The sequence below is a fragment of the Misgurnus anguillicaudatus genome, chromosome 21, assembly GCF_027580225.2.
Source record: "Misgurnus anguillicaudatus chromosome 21, ASM2758022v2, whole genome shotgun sequence".
In the NCBI taxonomy this organism is placed as follows: domain Eukaryota; kingdom Metazoa; phylum Chordata; class Actinopteri; order Cypriniformes; family Cobitidae; genus Misgurnus; species Misgurnus anguillicaudatus.
Genome location: NC_073357.2, coordinates 34,552,256 through 34,568,612, shown reverse-complemented (window position 1 = coordinate 34,568,612; position 16,357 = coordinate 34,552,256). Strand labels below are relative to the sequence as shown.

General features: G+C 39.5%; 1 protein-coding gene and 1 long non-coding RNA gene across 2 annotated transcripts in view; both read left to right on the top strand.

The window, feature by feature from the left end:
• The window catches only part of uacab (uveal autoantigen with coiled-coil domains and ankyrin repeats b), a 40,123-nt gene extending 33,352 nt beyond the window's left edge, over positions 1-6,771 (top strand). Inside the window, exons 16-20 of the mRNA XM_055204264.2 lie at positions 249-2,933; positions 3,016-3,168; positions 4,333-4,398; positions 4,491-4,691; positions 4,754-6,771. Coding sequence (XP_055060239.2) covers positions 249-2,933; positions 3,016-3,168; positions 4,333-4,398; positions 4,491-4,562 — 2,976 coding nt within the window. The 3' untranslated portion in view covers positions 4,563-4,691; positions 4,754-6,771. The remainder of the gene's footprint in view (positions 1-248; positions 2,934-3,015; positions 3,169-4,332; positions 4,399-4,490; positions 4,692-4,753) is intronic.
• Positions 6,772-8,692: 1,921 nt separating this feature from the next.
• Positions 8,693-13,455, top strand: LOC141353256 (uncharacterized). Its single transcript, XR_012360271.1, has 3 exons — positions 8,693-9,400; positions 12,248-12,315; positions 13,126-13,455. It is a non-coding gene; the product is annotated as an uncharacterized lncRNA (long non-coding RNA).
• The last annotated feature ends 2,902 nt before the right edge of the window (positions 13,456-16,357 follow it).

Below are 16,357 nucleotides of genomic sequence, written 5' to 3'. Positions count from 1 at the left end.
GGCCTAGATTAAAGTTTTCTTTTAAATGTGTTAAGCGCTTTTATGGCCCCATAGGACCCAAGTATGACAGGAACTCTCCATCTCTCATTTCAGGCTGACCATTGCCTTAACAGACCAAGCTTTTTGTTTTTTGCATTGAAATAATTATACAGGGCTTTCTACTGCTGTAATTTATCAGATCCACTTGATGCTGTGAGAGTAATTTGTGAACTAAATTAAATGATTATTATTATTGTGTTTAAATTCAGATCGTGCCTCCAGTACAGTCTCGATCTGTAACTCGACCCTTGGAGCTGTCTCAACCAGTAGCCGACGACCCAGAGACGTTACGTCAAGAGCTTGAATGTGTTCGCAGACAGCAAGAGGCTGCACAGAAGGAGGTGGCCCGCCTCCAGAAGACTCTATCAAACAAGTCAAAGGAGTGCGAGGAACTGACGAAGAAGTGCGAGACCATCAAGCGCGAGTCAGACCAGCAGGTGCATGAATTGGAGGAAGCAATGGGAGATGTGCAGAAAAGAATGTTGGACTCAGAGGGAAAGATGAAGCAGCTTCAAGCTCATGTGGTGGCAGTAAAGGAGCATCTTAATAATCAAGCTGTCGATGACCTCAAAGCACAGCTCAATGAGGTCAAGGCGAAGTATGAGGGAGCTTCCTCTGAGGTAGGAAAGGTCAGGAACCATCTAAAGCAGAGTGAGAAAGCCTTGGAGGAGTATAAGAAAAGTGAAGGGCTATTGGCCGTGGAGGTTGAGAGGCTAACTGCAGAGCTAAGTGCACTGAAACAGGAGCATAAGGACAAGGAAGAGACTCGACTAAAAATGGAAAGTCAGGTGAAAACTGCAGAAGCCAGGCTGACCTCAATGGTTCCAGGAGAAAAGTTTGACAACATGAAGAACCTTCTCACTAATGCGGTGGATGAGAAGGAGCTGCAGTTGGCAGAGTTGAGGGAAGATTATGACCGTGTACTGGAAGAAGTGGCAGAGCTCCACCGCGCAATGGACGACCGGAAAACTGTCCCCCTGCAAGAGCATGAACGAGTCTGCGCTTCTCTGGAGGAGCAAAGCTCAGCCCTGAAGAACAAACTTGCTGATGTCACTGCAAAGTGTCAGTCATTAATCTGTGAGTTGGAGGAAAGCGAGGATGAGCGAGAGCTGCTGAGAGAGGAGCTGCAGGTTCTCAGTGACAATCTGAAGACCAAGTTTGTGACCTTGGAAAACCATGAGGAGGTAAAGAGGTCGATGGGTCTGGCTGTGGAGGAGTTGCAGGTCAGGTTGACGGAAGAGATGGAGAAGAACAAACGAGCAGATGAGCAACTGCGGCGGCTGCAGGAGGAGAAGTCGTCTCTCTGCAAGGACGTTTCCAACCTGAGAAGCACGCACATCCCCTGTGAACAGTATGAGAGTGAGATGGCTGCACTTTTGGCACGTAACGCAGAACTGGAGAGTGAATTAAAGAGCATTTGTGATCAATACCAGGAGAAAGAAAATGAACTTGAGATTGTGGTGGCTGAAAATGCATCATTGAAGGAAAGCTTTGACTTGGAGTTTGTCACAAAGGGCGAATATGAGAGAGTCCAGGCAGAGTTGAGGGAATCGTTGGAGAAAGCAAAGATCGAAACTGCAAAGTTAGAGAAAGATTGTAGAGCTCGAGATGAGGAGATGCAGAAGGTGAGAGAAGGAAACGCTAAGTTGAAAAAGGAGTTTGAGAATGTGCAAGCAAAGCTAGAAAAAGACTATATCAGCCTTGTGGAACATGAGGTATTCAAAAGCAAAATGAACGATGCTTTATCGGAAGCAGAGAGTAGAGCTAAAGATTCCTACTCAAAATACCAATCTTCCCAAGAGAGTGCCTCAAAGCTCCAAGAGGAACTGGAAGCGCAAAAGAAAGAGTTGGATACTATTCAAGAGGCTTTTAAGTCGAAGTTTGTGCCGTTGGCTGCACTAGAGGAAAAAGAGATGAACTATAACATCACTTTGAAGGACGTGAACGATAAACTTGCTACAATGCAGGAGATGTACAACAATGAAAAGACCAAAGGGGAATTTCAGGTGCAAGAGATTGAGAAATTGAGTAATGAGATGGCGACTCTGCAGCAGACACTTCAAACAGGACTTGTGTCCAATGAGAAGTTCAAAGAAGCAGAGGATCGATACAAGGGCCAGGTGGAGGAGCTTAGTTTGAAGTTGGTGGAATTGGAGCAGCAATATAAAGAGGTTACAATCCAGCGAGCAGAGCTAGAAGAACAAAATTCTTTGTGCAACATGGAGATCTCCAGCCTCCAGAACAGACTAAACAGTGAATATATCCATCTGGAGCAGTTTGAGGCTATGCAGAGCTCTCTGACCAAGAGCCTGCAGGAGGCACAACAGGAGTGTGAGCGCTTAAGTGAATCTCGCAGACTGGAAGTCCAGCGTGTTCAAGAGCTAGAACAGCAGCTCCAGAGTCACAGCCGTGATGATGGCCTAAAGGCCCAATACATCCAAGCTAAGGAGGCTCTGGAGCTCGAAGTCAATGAGCTTCGCTTAGCATTGCGGGAAGAGGAGGAAACCAGTGCGCAGAGGGCTGAGGACGTAGCCACTTTGCAAACTGAGCTCCTTAGAGCCACGCAGGCCCTGAATGACCTCCGCAGCCACGAAGAACAGGTGACCGAGCTCAGAGCTGAAAAGCACAGGCTTGAAGAAGAGGTTCGTGAACTTGGCGATAGGCTTTCAGGGCTGGATGAGCAGTACGAAGATCTGTACAGGCAAACGACCCAGGCCAGAGAAGGTGAGGAGAGAGCGAGAGCAGAAACCGAGGCCTTGCAGGTAAAGAGCGCCTCCATTGAGAAGGAAATCAGAGATCTGAAGGAGCGCTATGAAGAATCACTGGGAACCATTGGAGAACTCCAAAAGAGGATTCAGATGTCCTCAGAGCAGACCGAGCTCAAAGACAAAAGGGTAAGATTGATTGATGTCAATCTGTTGTTTGGAAAGTCTTGGATGTTTTGTCCGATTACAAGCAAGATGTTTTTGGTTTCAGATCACAGAGCTGTTGACGGATGTTGAAAGGCTGAAGCAGGCTCTGAATGGCTTATCCCAGCTGGCTTATGCTGGCAACACGCCCAACAAAAGACAGACCCAACACATCGACACACTCCAAGCCCAGGTCAAGAGCCTCCAGCAGCAGCTGGCTGTGAGTAGTTCAGCAGTCATGTAGATACTGTGGATGTTTCCAATTCCTAAAAAGAAAAAAAAATCAAAAATGCCTTTACTGCACTTACTTCTCATACGGAGTGGATTTTAGACGGTTCTATAAATATAATGTAAAATAAAATCACAGCCCCAGTTGAAAAGTCAGCAATAACAGGAATAAATGCAAGTACCATTTTATAAGGGGTGCCACCCAATTTCTTTTTATAAAATGTGCTTAAAGGAAAACAGCAAAGTTTTTCAATATTTTACGATGTTCTTAACTAAATATAGATTAATTGATACAAACCTGTCTTTTGTCAATGTGTGCACTTAATCTTTGCACAGCGCTTTGTGGGTGTGTTGGCGTTTGGCCTGGCCCCATTCATTCCTATGGCTCCAAACAGGGATGAATTTAGAAGCTACTAAACACTTTCATGTTTTCCCTATTTAAAGACTGTTACACGAGTAGTTACACGAGTAAGTATGGTGGCACAAAATAAAACTTTTGTTTGGAGCCGTGGGATTGGGTGGGGCTAGGCTAAATGCTAGCACATTCAAGAAGCGTGTACACAGATAAAAGGTGCGCGCATTAAAAAAAGATAGGCAAGTATTAATTCATCTAATTTGGGGTAAGAACATAGTAAAATATTGGAAAACGGTGGTGTTTTCCTTTTAATTAAACGTTTGTATGCAGGTTCAAATAAGGCTTATGTCCCAATTTCATTCGCTATTTAGCCATCTCTGTTTGAGCTTTTTATAAAACTTAAATATAAAAACTTGTGCATAGAAACTAATAAATTGCAACTCAATAAACACGTTTATGGAAAAAATAAGTGTAAAAACAAGTAGGCTTGAAATCTTTAGCGTATTGTCTATGCCAGGGGTATGCAGCGTTGGTCCTGGAGTGCCGATGTCCTGCAGAGTTTAGCTCCAGCTCTAATCAAGCAAACCAGAACAACGAATCAAGGTCTAAAAAGTCATCTGAATACTACAGATAGGCAAAGTTTTATCAGGGTTGGAGCTGGGATCTCCGGGACGTCGGCACTTGGGCACGGACGTTGCCTACCCCTGGTCTATGCTGAGGGTCATTGCATGTAAACACTCACTGACCATGTATCCCAGTCATCCTGTAGGTCACTGCCTGATGTGTCTTTCTTCTTTCCAGGATGCTGAGAGGCAACACAGAGAAGTGGTTTCAATTTATCGAACTCATCTTCTCAGTGCAGCGCAGGTAATTGAGCATGAATCTGTTAAGGGGTTTTCTGTGGTGATAATTCTGTAAATGCATTTATCCAGACTAAACCCTGGTCACTTTTCTTTCAGGGTCACATGGACGAAGATGTCCAAGCTGCCTTACTGCAGATCATCCGAATGAGACAGGGATTTGTGTGTTGAACTGAACGCATTGAGACTACACTGACTCCAATTCATCATTCACACAGTAACCTTTTGTTCAGCTCAGGAATACTTCGGTCACATTTACAGTGTCTTTGGAAGAGTTTAGATGCACACAGCACTGAATCGGAAGAGTTTAGATGCACACAGCACTGAATCGGAAGAGTTTAGATGCACACAGCACTGAATCGAATCGAGACAAACAAAGTGTCATTTTGATAAACTGTTTAAAACAAGGCAAGGGGTTTCTCATTGTTGATGATATCACACATAAACATGTTGAATTACCGATGTCTGCCATAGCTATGTACTGTAGAGTGGTCTGAGTGTTCTGACTGTAGGCTGAAAAGAGTTTAAGTGACACTCCGTTATATACTGCAGGTGTAAACTTGCACATTCAGTGATGGAGACCCATTTACTTGTATTTCATGTTGAAATAACCGAGCTGCAGTCTTCTGAAGAAGAACATTTCCTCCACTCTTACAGCCTCCCCTGTTTATTAGCCTGAGCTACGTGTGCATTGTATTAATGGGGGACATATCCATTTGAAGCTTTCACATATGGAAATGACCATCTTTACCGTTTCATTTTAGCTCGGGGAAATTTCAAGGAATATTTACCCAAAAATGTAAACCATTGTTATTGCCTTCATGTTCTTCCAAACCTGGATGATTGATACAGATGACATTCTTGTCATACTTTTCAGTCGAATACAAGTAAATGAGCACTGTCAAACTGCGAACTTCCAAAAAGCACCATAAGCGCCTCATTATAGTTGTCCATACTACTGGTTCACTATAGCCGTAAAATAGATTTGAGTGACAAGCATACCAAAATTTAAGTTGTTATATACGGATAATCTTCCAGTTAAGTGTCCTATTATCTGACTGGATCAGTGTAGTTGTTGTTTGTTCATAAATCTAGAGCTCTGAAATGTAGGTCTGATCCTCACACAGAGCTTTAGAAAACTTGGAAATATAACGCTTGACTTTAACATACATTACATTCAGTATGACATGACTTTCTTGCCAGTTTGGCTCTTGAAAGCTTGTTCAATTTCTTTATACCAGCCACTATTTCTAAATATTTATAAAAAAAATTGTATCCCAAGCAGAAAGGTCAAACGGGTTTGGAAGAGGATGAGGGATGAGTTTTTGGCTAAACTATTTCTTTATGGCTTTATTGGACTGCTGGGCACACGGGCAGTTCCTGGGCCAAATAAGTTTTATTAAATGTCAGGAATTCTTTTCATAGTGATTAAATGAGTTAAATAGTGTGCGTTATAACACTAACGTTCATTACATGGATGTAATATGCACATGTAGAGTACATGTTACCTTAGAGTTACTTTATTTACCTGTTTCGAGAAAGGTCCCACAATTTTTATGGTCCAAGGTCATTGTGAAAGATCATAAGAAACCTTTACTGCTTTCTTAAATCTTACATTTACCTACATATTGTGCTCTAACACAGTTTTACTTGGACCCGTGTCCATACACATGATGTGTTTCAGATGTATTTGAGTCAGTTGGTTTTGTGTTATTGCTTTGCTTCTGCAGTGGAAACGACACAAACATATCAACTGCATTGGCAAAACGGTTAACATTGACAACAATGAGATAGAGAGTGTTAAGAAAGTCTTCATTGTTTTATATCCTGGCTGATATTGCCATCTAGTGGTGTGACTTGGCTGGCCAAGTTTGATGTGTGGTTTTGTGTAGGAGAATGTGATGCATTTAAATGATCTTTCAAAATCTGATCTGTAATTGTTTTTTTCATGACTTTGTACTACATTGAGGTATCTTACAAAATTCAGCAGGACTGGAGCAGAGTGGCACAATAAAATTTGTTCAAGTTTCAGAACACGACTATAGGCCGACTTTATATTATATTTTTGTAGATCTGATTTTTTTTCTTTTCCTTATCTAAACTTTTCATTTTAAGACACTTGTATTCTTTTGAGTTCCTAATCGGAGATTCTCAATAGCACTTGCTTAACATCCAACCACATGGCATTGCCAGTATTGAGTTTGATTTGGTAACTAATGATATCGGTTCTCTTTGTCTGGGACAACTAATTGTTATGGTTTTATTATTTATTAGTATTACGTTCTAACTGTGCTCTAATGATTATCAGTTAGTTTGTGTTTTTTTTCTTGTTGTTTTGCAAACTTTTGAGTCTAACATCAATAAAATTTCCTCTTTCAGACTCAGTTGTCTCTATGCAAATGAAAAAAGATTAATCCCAGCAGTGTGCCATGAAGTGAACCTTGCCTGTTGGCAGACCTTCCAAACCCTTCTCACTTTCCTTAAAGTGAATGCACATGTTGTTACTTGAAATCGAATCAGATAAAGATTGAGAGCTCTTTGCTCTGTATTTTTTTTATTGATTTGTACTTTAGTGTTTACCTCATATACATTTAAAACTAAATCAGATCCTTAAAATGTCAAAGATTAGACAAAACAATGCCATATTCTTACAGAATCTATATTTTTTACTTTATTTCTGCCCAACAGCCTCTTTGTCATTTTTTTCAGTCTCATTCATTTCATCCCTTCGTTGTATTACCCCATCTCAACAGTTTTTCTGAATCACCTGAATGTCACTGTAAACCCCCACATGCCTTAAAATGAATCGCGAATGTTTGTTTATTTATGTGGGATCACTTTCGAGCTTTAGTTTGTAATCTTACGCCCTCTTTTCTGCTCTCCCTCTTAACCTTCATATTTATTTTTTAATGGGGCCGCTACTTTTGACCTGACCTGTATAAGCTGTTCTCAGCAATTATGGCAAGCACAATTCAGTCTGTTTGGAGCGTTCCTTTAATCTCATTTTCAGGACGGTAAGCAGAACCAGACATCCTCCCATCACCCCCCAACATTAATCATGTTCATAAAGATCACAGCATGCTGCCCTGTCGTTTCGCTTAGGTGCTTCATTTTGCTTTAATGTGGTATATTTGCTCTCTTAGTAGTGTGCGTGTGTCATGATTCACGCTTTTTTACCTCGCCATGACCGCAGCATCCTCCACGTGTCATACAAATGATTGGTTCTTCCCTCTCTCTTCATCTCCATCCTGGTTTTTCTGCTCTGCGGTTCTGTCACTCGTGTTTCTTGGTTGTGGTTACTAGGGTGCTTTGTGCATTAGGTTACCTTTGGAAAGGGGGGTGGTGTGGAAAACCCCATCGTCTCTCATTAGCCGATCCCCCTTTAATGTTTTTGCAGAGGTCTCAGCACTTTGTTGCCTCAATAAAGTTCATTTATAGGATAACTGGGCTCTGGAGCACACATGGGGCTGATTTCAGTTAGATAGCTTCAACATGTCGCCTACCCAGCTTCTCTCTGATCCCTGCCATGTGATCCTTGCCTTCCTGACCTCATCATCCATCATATAACACCTGGGATGAAGGAAAGATGGCTGAACTAAATGAGATAGGCTCTTTTATTTCGTAGGATTTATTGGCTGGCCACAAGAGAGACGCGCTACCAGAGCCAGGCTACAGTGGATCGGTTTTTATGTGCGCGGAAAGACCGGAGGGTTGTGTTCTGAACATTGTGGCCTTTGCGCCTCCTGATCTTCAACAACTCGGCTTTAAAAAACACTTCGAAAAAGTGTTTCTGTACATATATATAAATATTTATGTGAGCAGATGGAGGCATGGGTGAGTTCCATTGGATCACACAGGTGATACTGCTGAGTAAATATCAAACAGATTTTTAAACCGCAAGGTAGTTGTGAGGGGTGGAGAGAGGTCGTATTCCAAAGCTTGCCATCGAAACTCGAAACGGCCCGTTTAAATGTTTACATATGATATTGTTGTTGTACTTATTACCTCATTATCTATTTGTTAAAAGCTAAAGACTTGTTTATCAACTAATTTTAATCTGTCCCCCTTTTCCGCTCCGAACTCAACTAGAAACATGTGGTGGTCCCGCTATTCCAAGCTCAAGCTCTTAATCATCGCCAGGCCCGAATGGAAAATCAGCTGCATTTCACATGTCTGCCGAGGACTGACACATGGGCTGTGTCCGCGGTTTAACAGAACAGGGGTGTGGAATTGATTGTTGGCTGCTTGGAATCTTTGCCGTGACAAATGTACTTTTTTGATTTTATGTATAAGTTGGGTTGTTTATTCTGATTTCCGTTCTCTGCGCAGAGGGCTTGTGGTTTTTTTATAGGCTTGTAAAGAGGTAAATTGGGGGGAAAGGTGAGAAGAGCGTGATGTTTTCCTTCTTTGCCTTCTTTGCGGTATACCTAAATTTGTTAAAGACCTTAAAATTTGTGACATCAGTCCAGTGCGGATAAAAACACTGGGTTGTTTTTATGTGCGGGAGATTCTTCACTTTGATTTAGGAACCTCTTTAAAGAGTTTATTGCTATTGCCTGTGATATCTGTGAACTGCTAGCCTGGCGTTTATTGTTCCACTGTTATTGAAAATGATCAGTAATGTTATTGAACTTGAAACACAGAGTGCTAAAGTTGTGTATTTGATTCCTAGTGAACATGCATACTAATAAAAAATGTATAGCTTGAATGCACTGCAAATCGCTTTATGCCAAATGCATAAATGTAAACAATTGTTTTAAAGACTCTTAATCACCCTCCACTTCTTCTTGCACTTCAGCTCTTATTTCAGTCAACTATACTTGTCTTGCACTTCACATATTACATTATTCAGCCCGTCTGTTTACGTTGCACTCTTTTGCACCCAGCTCTCTCTGTTTACCTTATATAATTCCTCCCGCAGGAAGCCAGCAATGGTGTGAAGATGCAACTCTGGATGTGCTTGAAACGTTTAATCTTCCTGAATAGTGTTCCTGCTAACAGAACATAAGGTATTGGTTTATTCATTACTCATTAGACTCATAGTCAGAGCGCTTTAGGCTAATACAGAGGACTGTGACTGTCGATCATTAGCCTTGAAAATGTGCATTTGTTCGACAAAGCCGCAGTCACACAATCCAATTAAGACATGAAAGACCCCTTCTCCTAGGAAGGAATTCACAATACATAAACAGGCCGTAAAGTGGAAAATTACATCTGCGTTCATTTCTTTCCTTGAAATTCTGCCACATTTGGTAAGCTTTAACAAAACCTCGTTGAACACTTTGGATGAAGAAGAAAAGCAGAATGAATGCCATGTGCTTGAAAGCTGCACAGGGGTTTTATTATAGAGTAAAATAGACGGGAAAGAGAAAGTTTAGTTGATTTGAACTTTACTCAATATTCATTTTTAGAAAGTTATGCTGCTAATCACTGTAAAAAAAAACGTAGAAATTACAATGTTACTTGAAGCTGGTTGCCGGTAACTTACCGTAGATTTACATTTGTTGCATTTACAGTTTGTTCAAAGTTACATGAACATTAAACATTAACAAGTCTTTATCTTTAAAGAATAAAACTAAATGGCCTTAAGAAAAGCATTCTGGGAAACAAAAAAGGTTGATGAGGATTTCTGGTTTCCAGAATGCTTTGCATGATGCTGTTATTTTATAGTTTTATTCTGTAAAGATAAAGACTTGTTAATGTTTAATGTTCATTTAACAAACTGTTGCCAGTAAATAACATAAATGTAAATCTACGGTACACTGTAAAAAAATTCCGTAGAAATTACAATGTTATTGCAGCTGAGTTGCCGGTAATTTACCGTAGATTTAAATTTATGTTATTTACTGCCAATTGTTTGTTCCAAGTTAAATACATTTAAATATTAACAAGTCTTTATCTTTACAGAATAAAACTACACAATAACAGCCTCATGCAAAGCATTCTGGGAACCAGAAATCATCAACCTTTTTCTGTTTTTTTGCTTCAGATTTTGTTTCCCAGAATGTTTTGCTTGATGCTGTTTTTTTAGTTTTTACTCTGTAAAGACAAAGACTTGTAAATGTTTAATGTTCATTTAACTTTGAAAAAAATGTTGCCAGTAAAAACAAAAATTTAAATCTATGGTAAGTTACCGGCAACCAGCTGCAAGTAATACTGTAATTTCTACAGATTTTTTTTTACAGAATTATTAACTGTGTTGTTGATGGGAGATATTTTTTATCATTTATCTTTACCAAACAGCTATTTATGTTGAACTTTCCCTTAAAAAATGTCAGGCAACACATCCAAACAGAATTTCATTACCTAAAACGTCTTTAATCAAGGATAGCATCTTTGATGTTCTGCATCAGTGTAAGTGTAACATGCCTTCATCTTGCTTGTGGATGTTAATTAAATAGCTTTTCCCCTCTTCTCATGAGGCAAGGTATTGGATTAATGCCATTAAATGGCCTTTAAATCTCTCTAATCTCTAACCACTTTCATCTGTAGCTTTTGCAGGTTTGTGTTCCAGTGATTGCCTGTGCAGTCTGCCTTTGATTGCACCCTAACAGTTGAAACTCACCTTGCATCATAATGCAAATTCCCTAAATGCCATTTTCCTGCTTCTGGGTCTGAGCCTGAAGCATCCTGTGGCTGCTCAAAGTGGCATATATCTGATCTATAGATCTGAACTGGGTCTCTATAGGAGAGATGTGTCTGTTCTGCCTTATAAACTGGCTCTCTGAAATGCAAAGGAAGAATAACAAACAAACAGCTGACTGGAACTTTACCCACCATAACTCAAGTGTGTATTGATGGGTGCAGTGCATTGGAATGATGTAGGAGTCACAGTCATTGTGTTGATAAAAAAATAATTTGAATTATTATTTTTTTATAAATATGCATTTATGTTTGTGAGGAAATTATATAATGTCTTTTATGTTTTTTCAAATCCATTTAATTTGAATAACAGACTCCGCCATGTTAAGTGGATATAAACTTGGCAGAGCACATTGTGACTGCTCCCCCATACTAACGTTTGCCCTTAATTACCATTGCCAGCACAGACCATTAAATAATCCCGATCTAATGCCTCATTAGCTTCTGTGGGCTAAATGGTCAAGAGATGCGTGTGTTGTTGGTAGCAGGCTTTTAGATTCACTGCCTGGGGTTGTAATAGCAAAGCAAGCATGAATTAGCGCTCCGAATGATAGTTTTTAGATATAGAAATTATAAGGCATCCCCTTGAGGTCTTTAATGTGTTTTTTATTGAGACAGGAGTATGGTGTAATTACACTCCCATCCTCCAGAGGGCAGACCTACATTATGTTTCAGAATATTATATTGTGGTTTGCCGTGCATGTTGTGGGAAAATGGTGATGGTAAAATTATTTTTAGTTTTATACTTTATATATATAAATTGGTTTATGCAGAGATTAGAGACCAGTGTAAAAAAATGTTTTGTCTATATAAAAAAAGATTCATGTTTGTCTCTATTTTAACTTTCTCATAATTTAACATTTATTAGCGTTTTAAAGCAAACACTCTTCTTATCAGCCTAACCGTTTTGACAGGTCTCTCTTTTTTCCTCTTGCACGCATGCACGCAGAAATGTTTTTATTGCAGTGTATTTTAGTGATTTCTATTGGGATATGTTTCTATTTTGACTTCATCCCTGTAATGATTTGCTTAGGGAGTGTTTAAGGCTCTCATGGTTATTTATTTTCTATAATTTACATGTTCTTGTTTTGGATGCGCCAAAGTCCCCGTCTGACAATGTGATACATGCACCCCTGATGATTGTAAAATTGTATTTGGCTCGTATGTAAAGAATACCCTAAAATACTTGTATATAAATCTCTCTTTCCTTGCAGGGGTACAGGCTTGGAGCTCAGGCTTCCTCTGCACTGAATACTTTGGCCCTGTATCTCTGTTTACACAGGTGAAATGGCCTATCATCAAATATTTGTGTGATTTAATGCTTCGATTTCGTTGGTTGAGATGTTGGCAGCTGATCTACCGAACACACTGGTGTGTCATGGCCACGCTTGCCCTTTCTAGATGGGCAATAGCATGCCAGCTCGCATTATAATGCTTCTGTGAATATTTGCCCAGCTTCACCTGCTTCAACATCTGCTAAAGTGATTGTAAATGGACAACAGAGGAGTACTGTAAGGCGGGATAGGAGGCATCTGTGCATACCAGTTTTTGGTAATTGACAAAACAAACAGGATGGGGGTTTAGGAGTGTTAAAGTTTCATTCTCATTTCATTCGCAAATGCCTTCTACGAACACTCTTTTGGAGGCATGAATACATTTTTTTTTAATGCACACTTTCTGCATTTTCTGCAAGAGGTATTATCCCGTAAGCAAAGATTTACCTGAGACTCCGTTTCTCACAACCCAGATCAAAACAAGTTATCATAAGGCTTGTAAGCCCCTTGGTGAAGAGCGCAGCATAAATTATTCTGGCCTTGCAGATGTTCTGAGATCAAAATCTACATGAATTTATGCCATTGGCAGTGAGTCCCACATCTTATTAGTTTTCACGATGCATGCTGGAGCAGCTACGTACGATGCTGGGGCTTTTACAGGGGTCATAAATCTGGGTCTGTCATCATCTCAACCACTTTGGTAGAGATTATTTCACTCCGCTAATAAAGCAACTCCCGCTCGACATTACAAATGCCTGCAGGTTAACAGCTTTGGCAGCCATGCAATCTCAGCTCTCTCTTTCTCTCTCACACTTTAGGGACTGCAGGCTGGGAAAGAAATGGAAGCCCAGATATAATGGAGACCCTAATAGATCCCAGGTGGTTGTTAGATCCCGACCCCACCTGACCGCTTTCTTTCTGGAGGAGGAAAAAACAGGGTCAAGTGTTTGGAATTTCATTATTCATTTTTTTTCTCTGATATAGCTGCACACCACATCTTACATTTTTTGCCTTGTTCAGGAATGGACCAATTATATTGTTGGGAAATGTCATCGTTAATTTTCTAAAAGATGAAATGGTTCAAAAGGTTCAAGTTATCTGGCTATCTAATCTATATAACTTGCAGAATAGCAATGCATGTGCAGGCTTACTTAACTTTGTACATTATATATACTGTAGAAATAGTATGAGTTGTATGATATTTTGAGCATAGGCAGTGTAAGATACCATTATACTAGCTTGGCTGTCTTCTCTGAATATTGTACATCCCCGATGCTGTTTATAAGCCTGAGTTAGTTTGTTACAGTGGATCAAAGCTATTATCACTCACCTAGGGCTGTTGTCGTTTCTAACGAAATTATATCGAAACACTTTATGCTTTACTAAAGGACAAGACAAGGTTGCTAGCTATCCCCATTAATAAATGTCCTGTTTATACGATATAAATAAATGTGTGTGTGTGTGTGTGTGTGTGTGTGTGTGTGTGTGTGTGTGTGTGTGTGTGTGTGTGTGTATAGATACACATATAAATATATAAATATAGATGTTCCCGGTCTGCAGTGGTCCATACCCATCAAAAGTGGTTCTTGGAAGGAAAAGTGCACTGTAAAAAAACTTTGCTGCCTTAAAATTTTTTGTTAAATCAACTCAGATTTACAAGTCATGTCAACAGAGATGAGTTGTCACAACTTATAAAATATAGTTGAGAAAAGTCAAATTAATTTTATAAGTTTTAACAACTCACCTGTAGTTATAACAACTCATCTCTAGTCAAGATAAATAATAGTAAGTTGAGGTGACTTGTAAATCTGAGTTGATTCAGCAAGGATTTTTGGGGCAGCAAAGTATTTTTTACAGTGTGGTGAACCGGCGAAACTGGCCATTGTGGTCCGATCCAACAAACAAGCTACTGTAGCTGAAATTGCTGAATAAGTGATTGCTGGTTCTGATAGAAAGGGGTAATGTAGTTCATCATTCCTGTATACATGTATATTTATTAATAATATTAATTTATTAATATTTATTTTTCAATCTATTTTATTAAGATACAAACAGAACATATTGGAAATGTGTACAAAAAAACAAAAATTTTCTTTAGGCATCGTCGGTGTTTAGTGTGCCCTCTCTTGGCACTAAACATATATTGAGCGTTTTTGAGCAGAATGAAGTCTAATTTCTTTCAAATTATTAGAAATGAGGATTTAATTTCATTTAGGTTTAAGAAATCCTGCAGTTTCCTGCTATTGCTCAAGTTGAAGGGGAGTTTACCCTATAAACTTGACACATCAGTTTACATTTTTATACAGTTTTTAATACTATATACATATTTCCTGTATTTTCTTGATGTATTCTCTTAAAGAAACTGAGAAACAATTATATGATCACTATAACATTGCAAAAACTAATTCTGGCATGGTGGCCTGGGACTTTTGCACAGTACTGTATATTGTATTGGGTCATAAATTCTTGGCAATGTCTCCCTATTTTTAATTAAAAGTGTTGTGCAGAATAAAATCAGTAAAGCCACTTTGTGTTAAGACTTTAAGCTTTATACACCAAGTTTATACGATATGATCTGCTGTTGACTTGAAGTAAATTAGGATGCTTATGCAACCACTCCACAATGTTGTCAGCCTCAAGGAATGACGATGATTAATCAAATGTGAATTTGTTTGGTGAATTCTGGCATACAAGTACGTTCTGTTGTCTTTTTCTAACAGAAGGAAAAATGATTTTAATCTACTGCACTTCCGTCTCTTGTCATTCTCGGCTCTCTATATAGATTGGAGAGCAGCTACGCTGTCAAGTTGCATATATTTCATTCAGTCCCCCATGTTCTCTGTCCTCAGAGCAGCCCGCCAGGCAGGTGAGAAGACAGATGGTGGATAACAAGTCAGGAGTCCATCCGGATGATCCCTAATGCTACATGGAGCTTCAGACAGCATGGACACAGAACAGCACTCTGGAGAACAGCAGCCATGTAGAAATATTCCAACTTAAAAGAGTTTTATGTCATTCGTCATCATGATGTATTTATGGCAGTGCTCTTGGAACGGTGAGTTGCTTTAAAAGGCAAGTGGGAGTCCAGTGTAACATCTAGCTGGAAGGGAAAGAGGTCTCTGTGCATGTGAACAATGAGAAAGTGAACGTGTCGCACAAATATCACAGAGCTCCTACAGGGATATGACTGAACAAGAGTTAGTGCTTTATTAGAAATATCTACTGATGGCTGTTTTTTTATCGTGACACATGCACATATAACAGGGGCTTGAGGCTGGTGAAGGGCTCCGATTGTTGTATACAACGATGAAAAATGAACATATAGGGTATGTTTGCATTTGCCCTGCTAATCCTAATAGAAATGCATGCAGTTGGCTACTGTAAAGTATGCAATAGCCATGCATTATTATTTTTTTATACCACAGGGCTGTTGAATGCTTTATTTTGATTGGCTGAGAAATGTTCCTTGGGTGTTGATTATTTTTCTGTCAACTGCACACATAACTTATCAAATGTTTTAAAAATAGACACCAGAGCAGTGTTTGTGGTTACTGTGGTGTAGAAGCGGAATATTTGACTCTGGTCTTTTTGAATTGTTTGAAAATAATGCACACTCGTGGTGTAGGGGCACTTCTTGGGTGTGCATTATTTTCTTATAATTCAACGTCCCGTCGTCAATTATTCCTTACTTAAGTGAAATACCATTCCAACGATCCTTCATGCTTCCCTAACCTCTATTTGGGACATAAGTAATAGGGATAATGTATACCCAACCTGTCATTATCATTTAGAAAACTGTAACAGGGTGATCAGGACTAATGTGTATGACCGTATCATTGATGCAGTGCAAAACCCAAGGCTTTGTAGCAAATATTGAATAACCCAATATGCAAGATTAGCAGTCATGCAGACACTTTTGCTATGGACAGTGGTCGATATTTTAGAAATATTTGACCACTGGATGCTGCACAGTGACTGGAATTAATCAAATATGACCCGGCCTGCTAAAACCCAAAGCCAAGTAATATATTTGCAATTTATTGTTGTTCC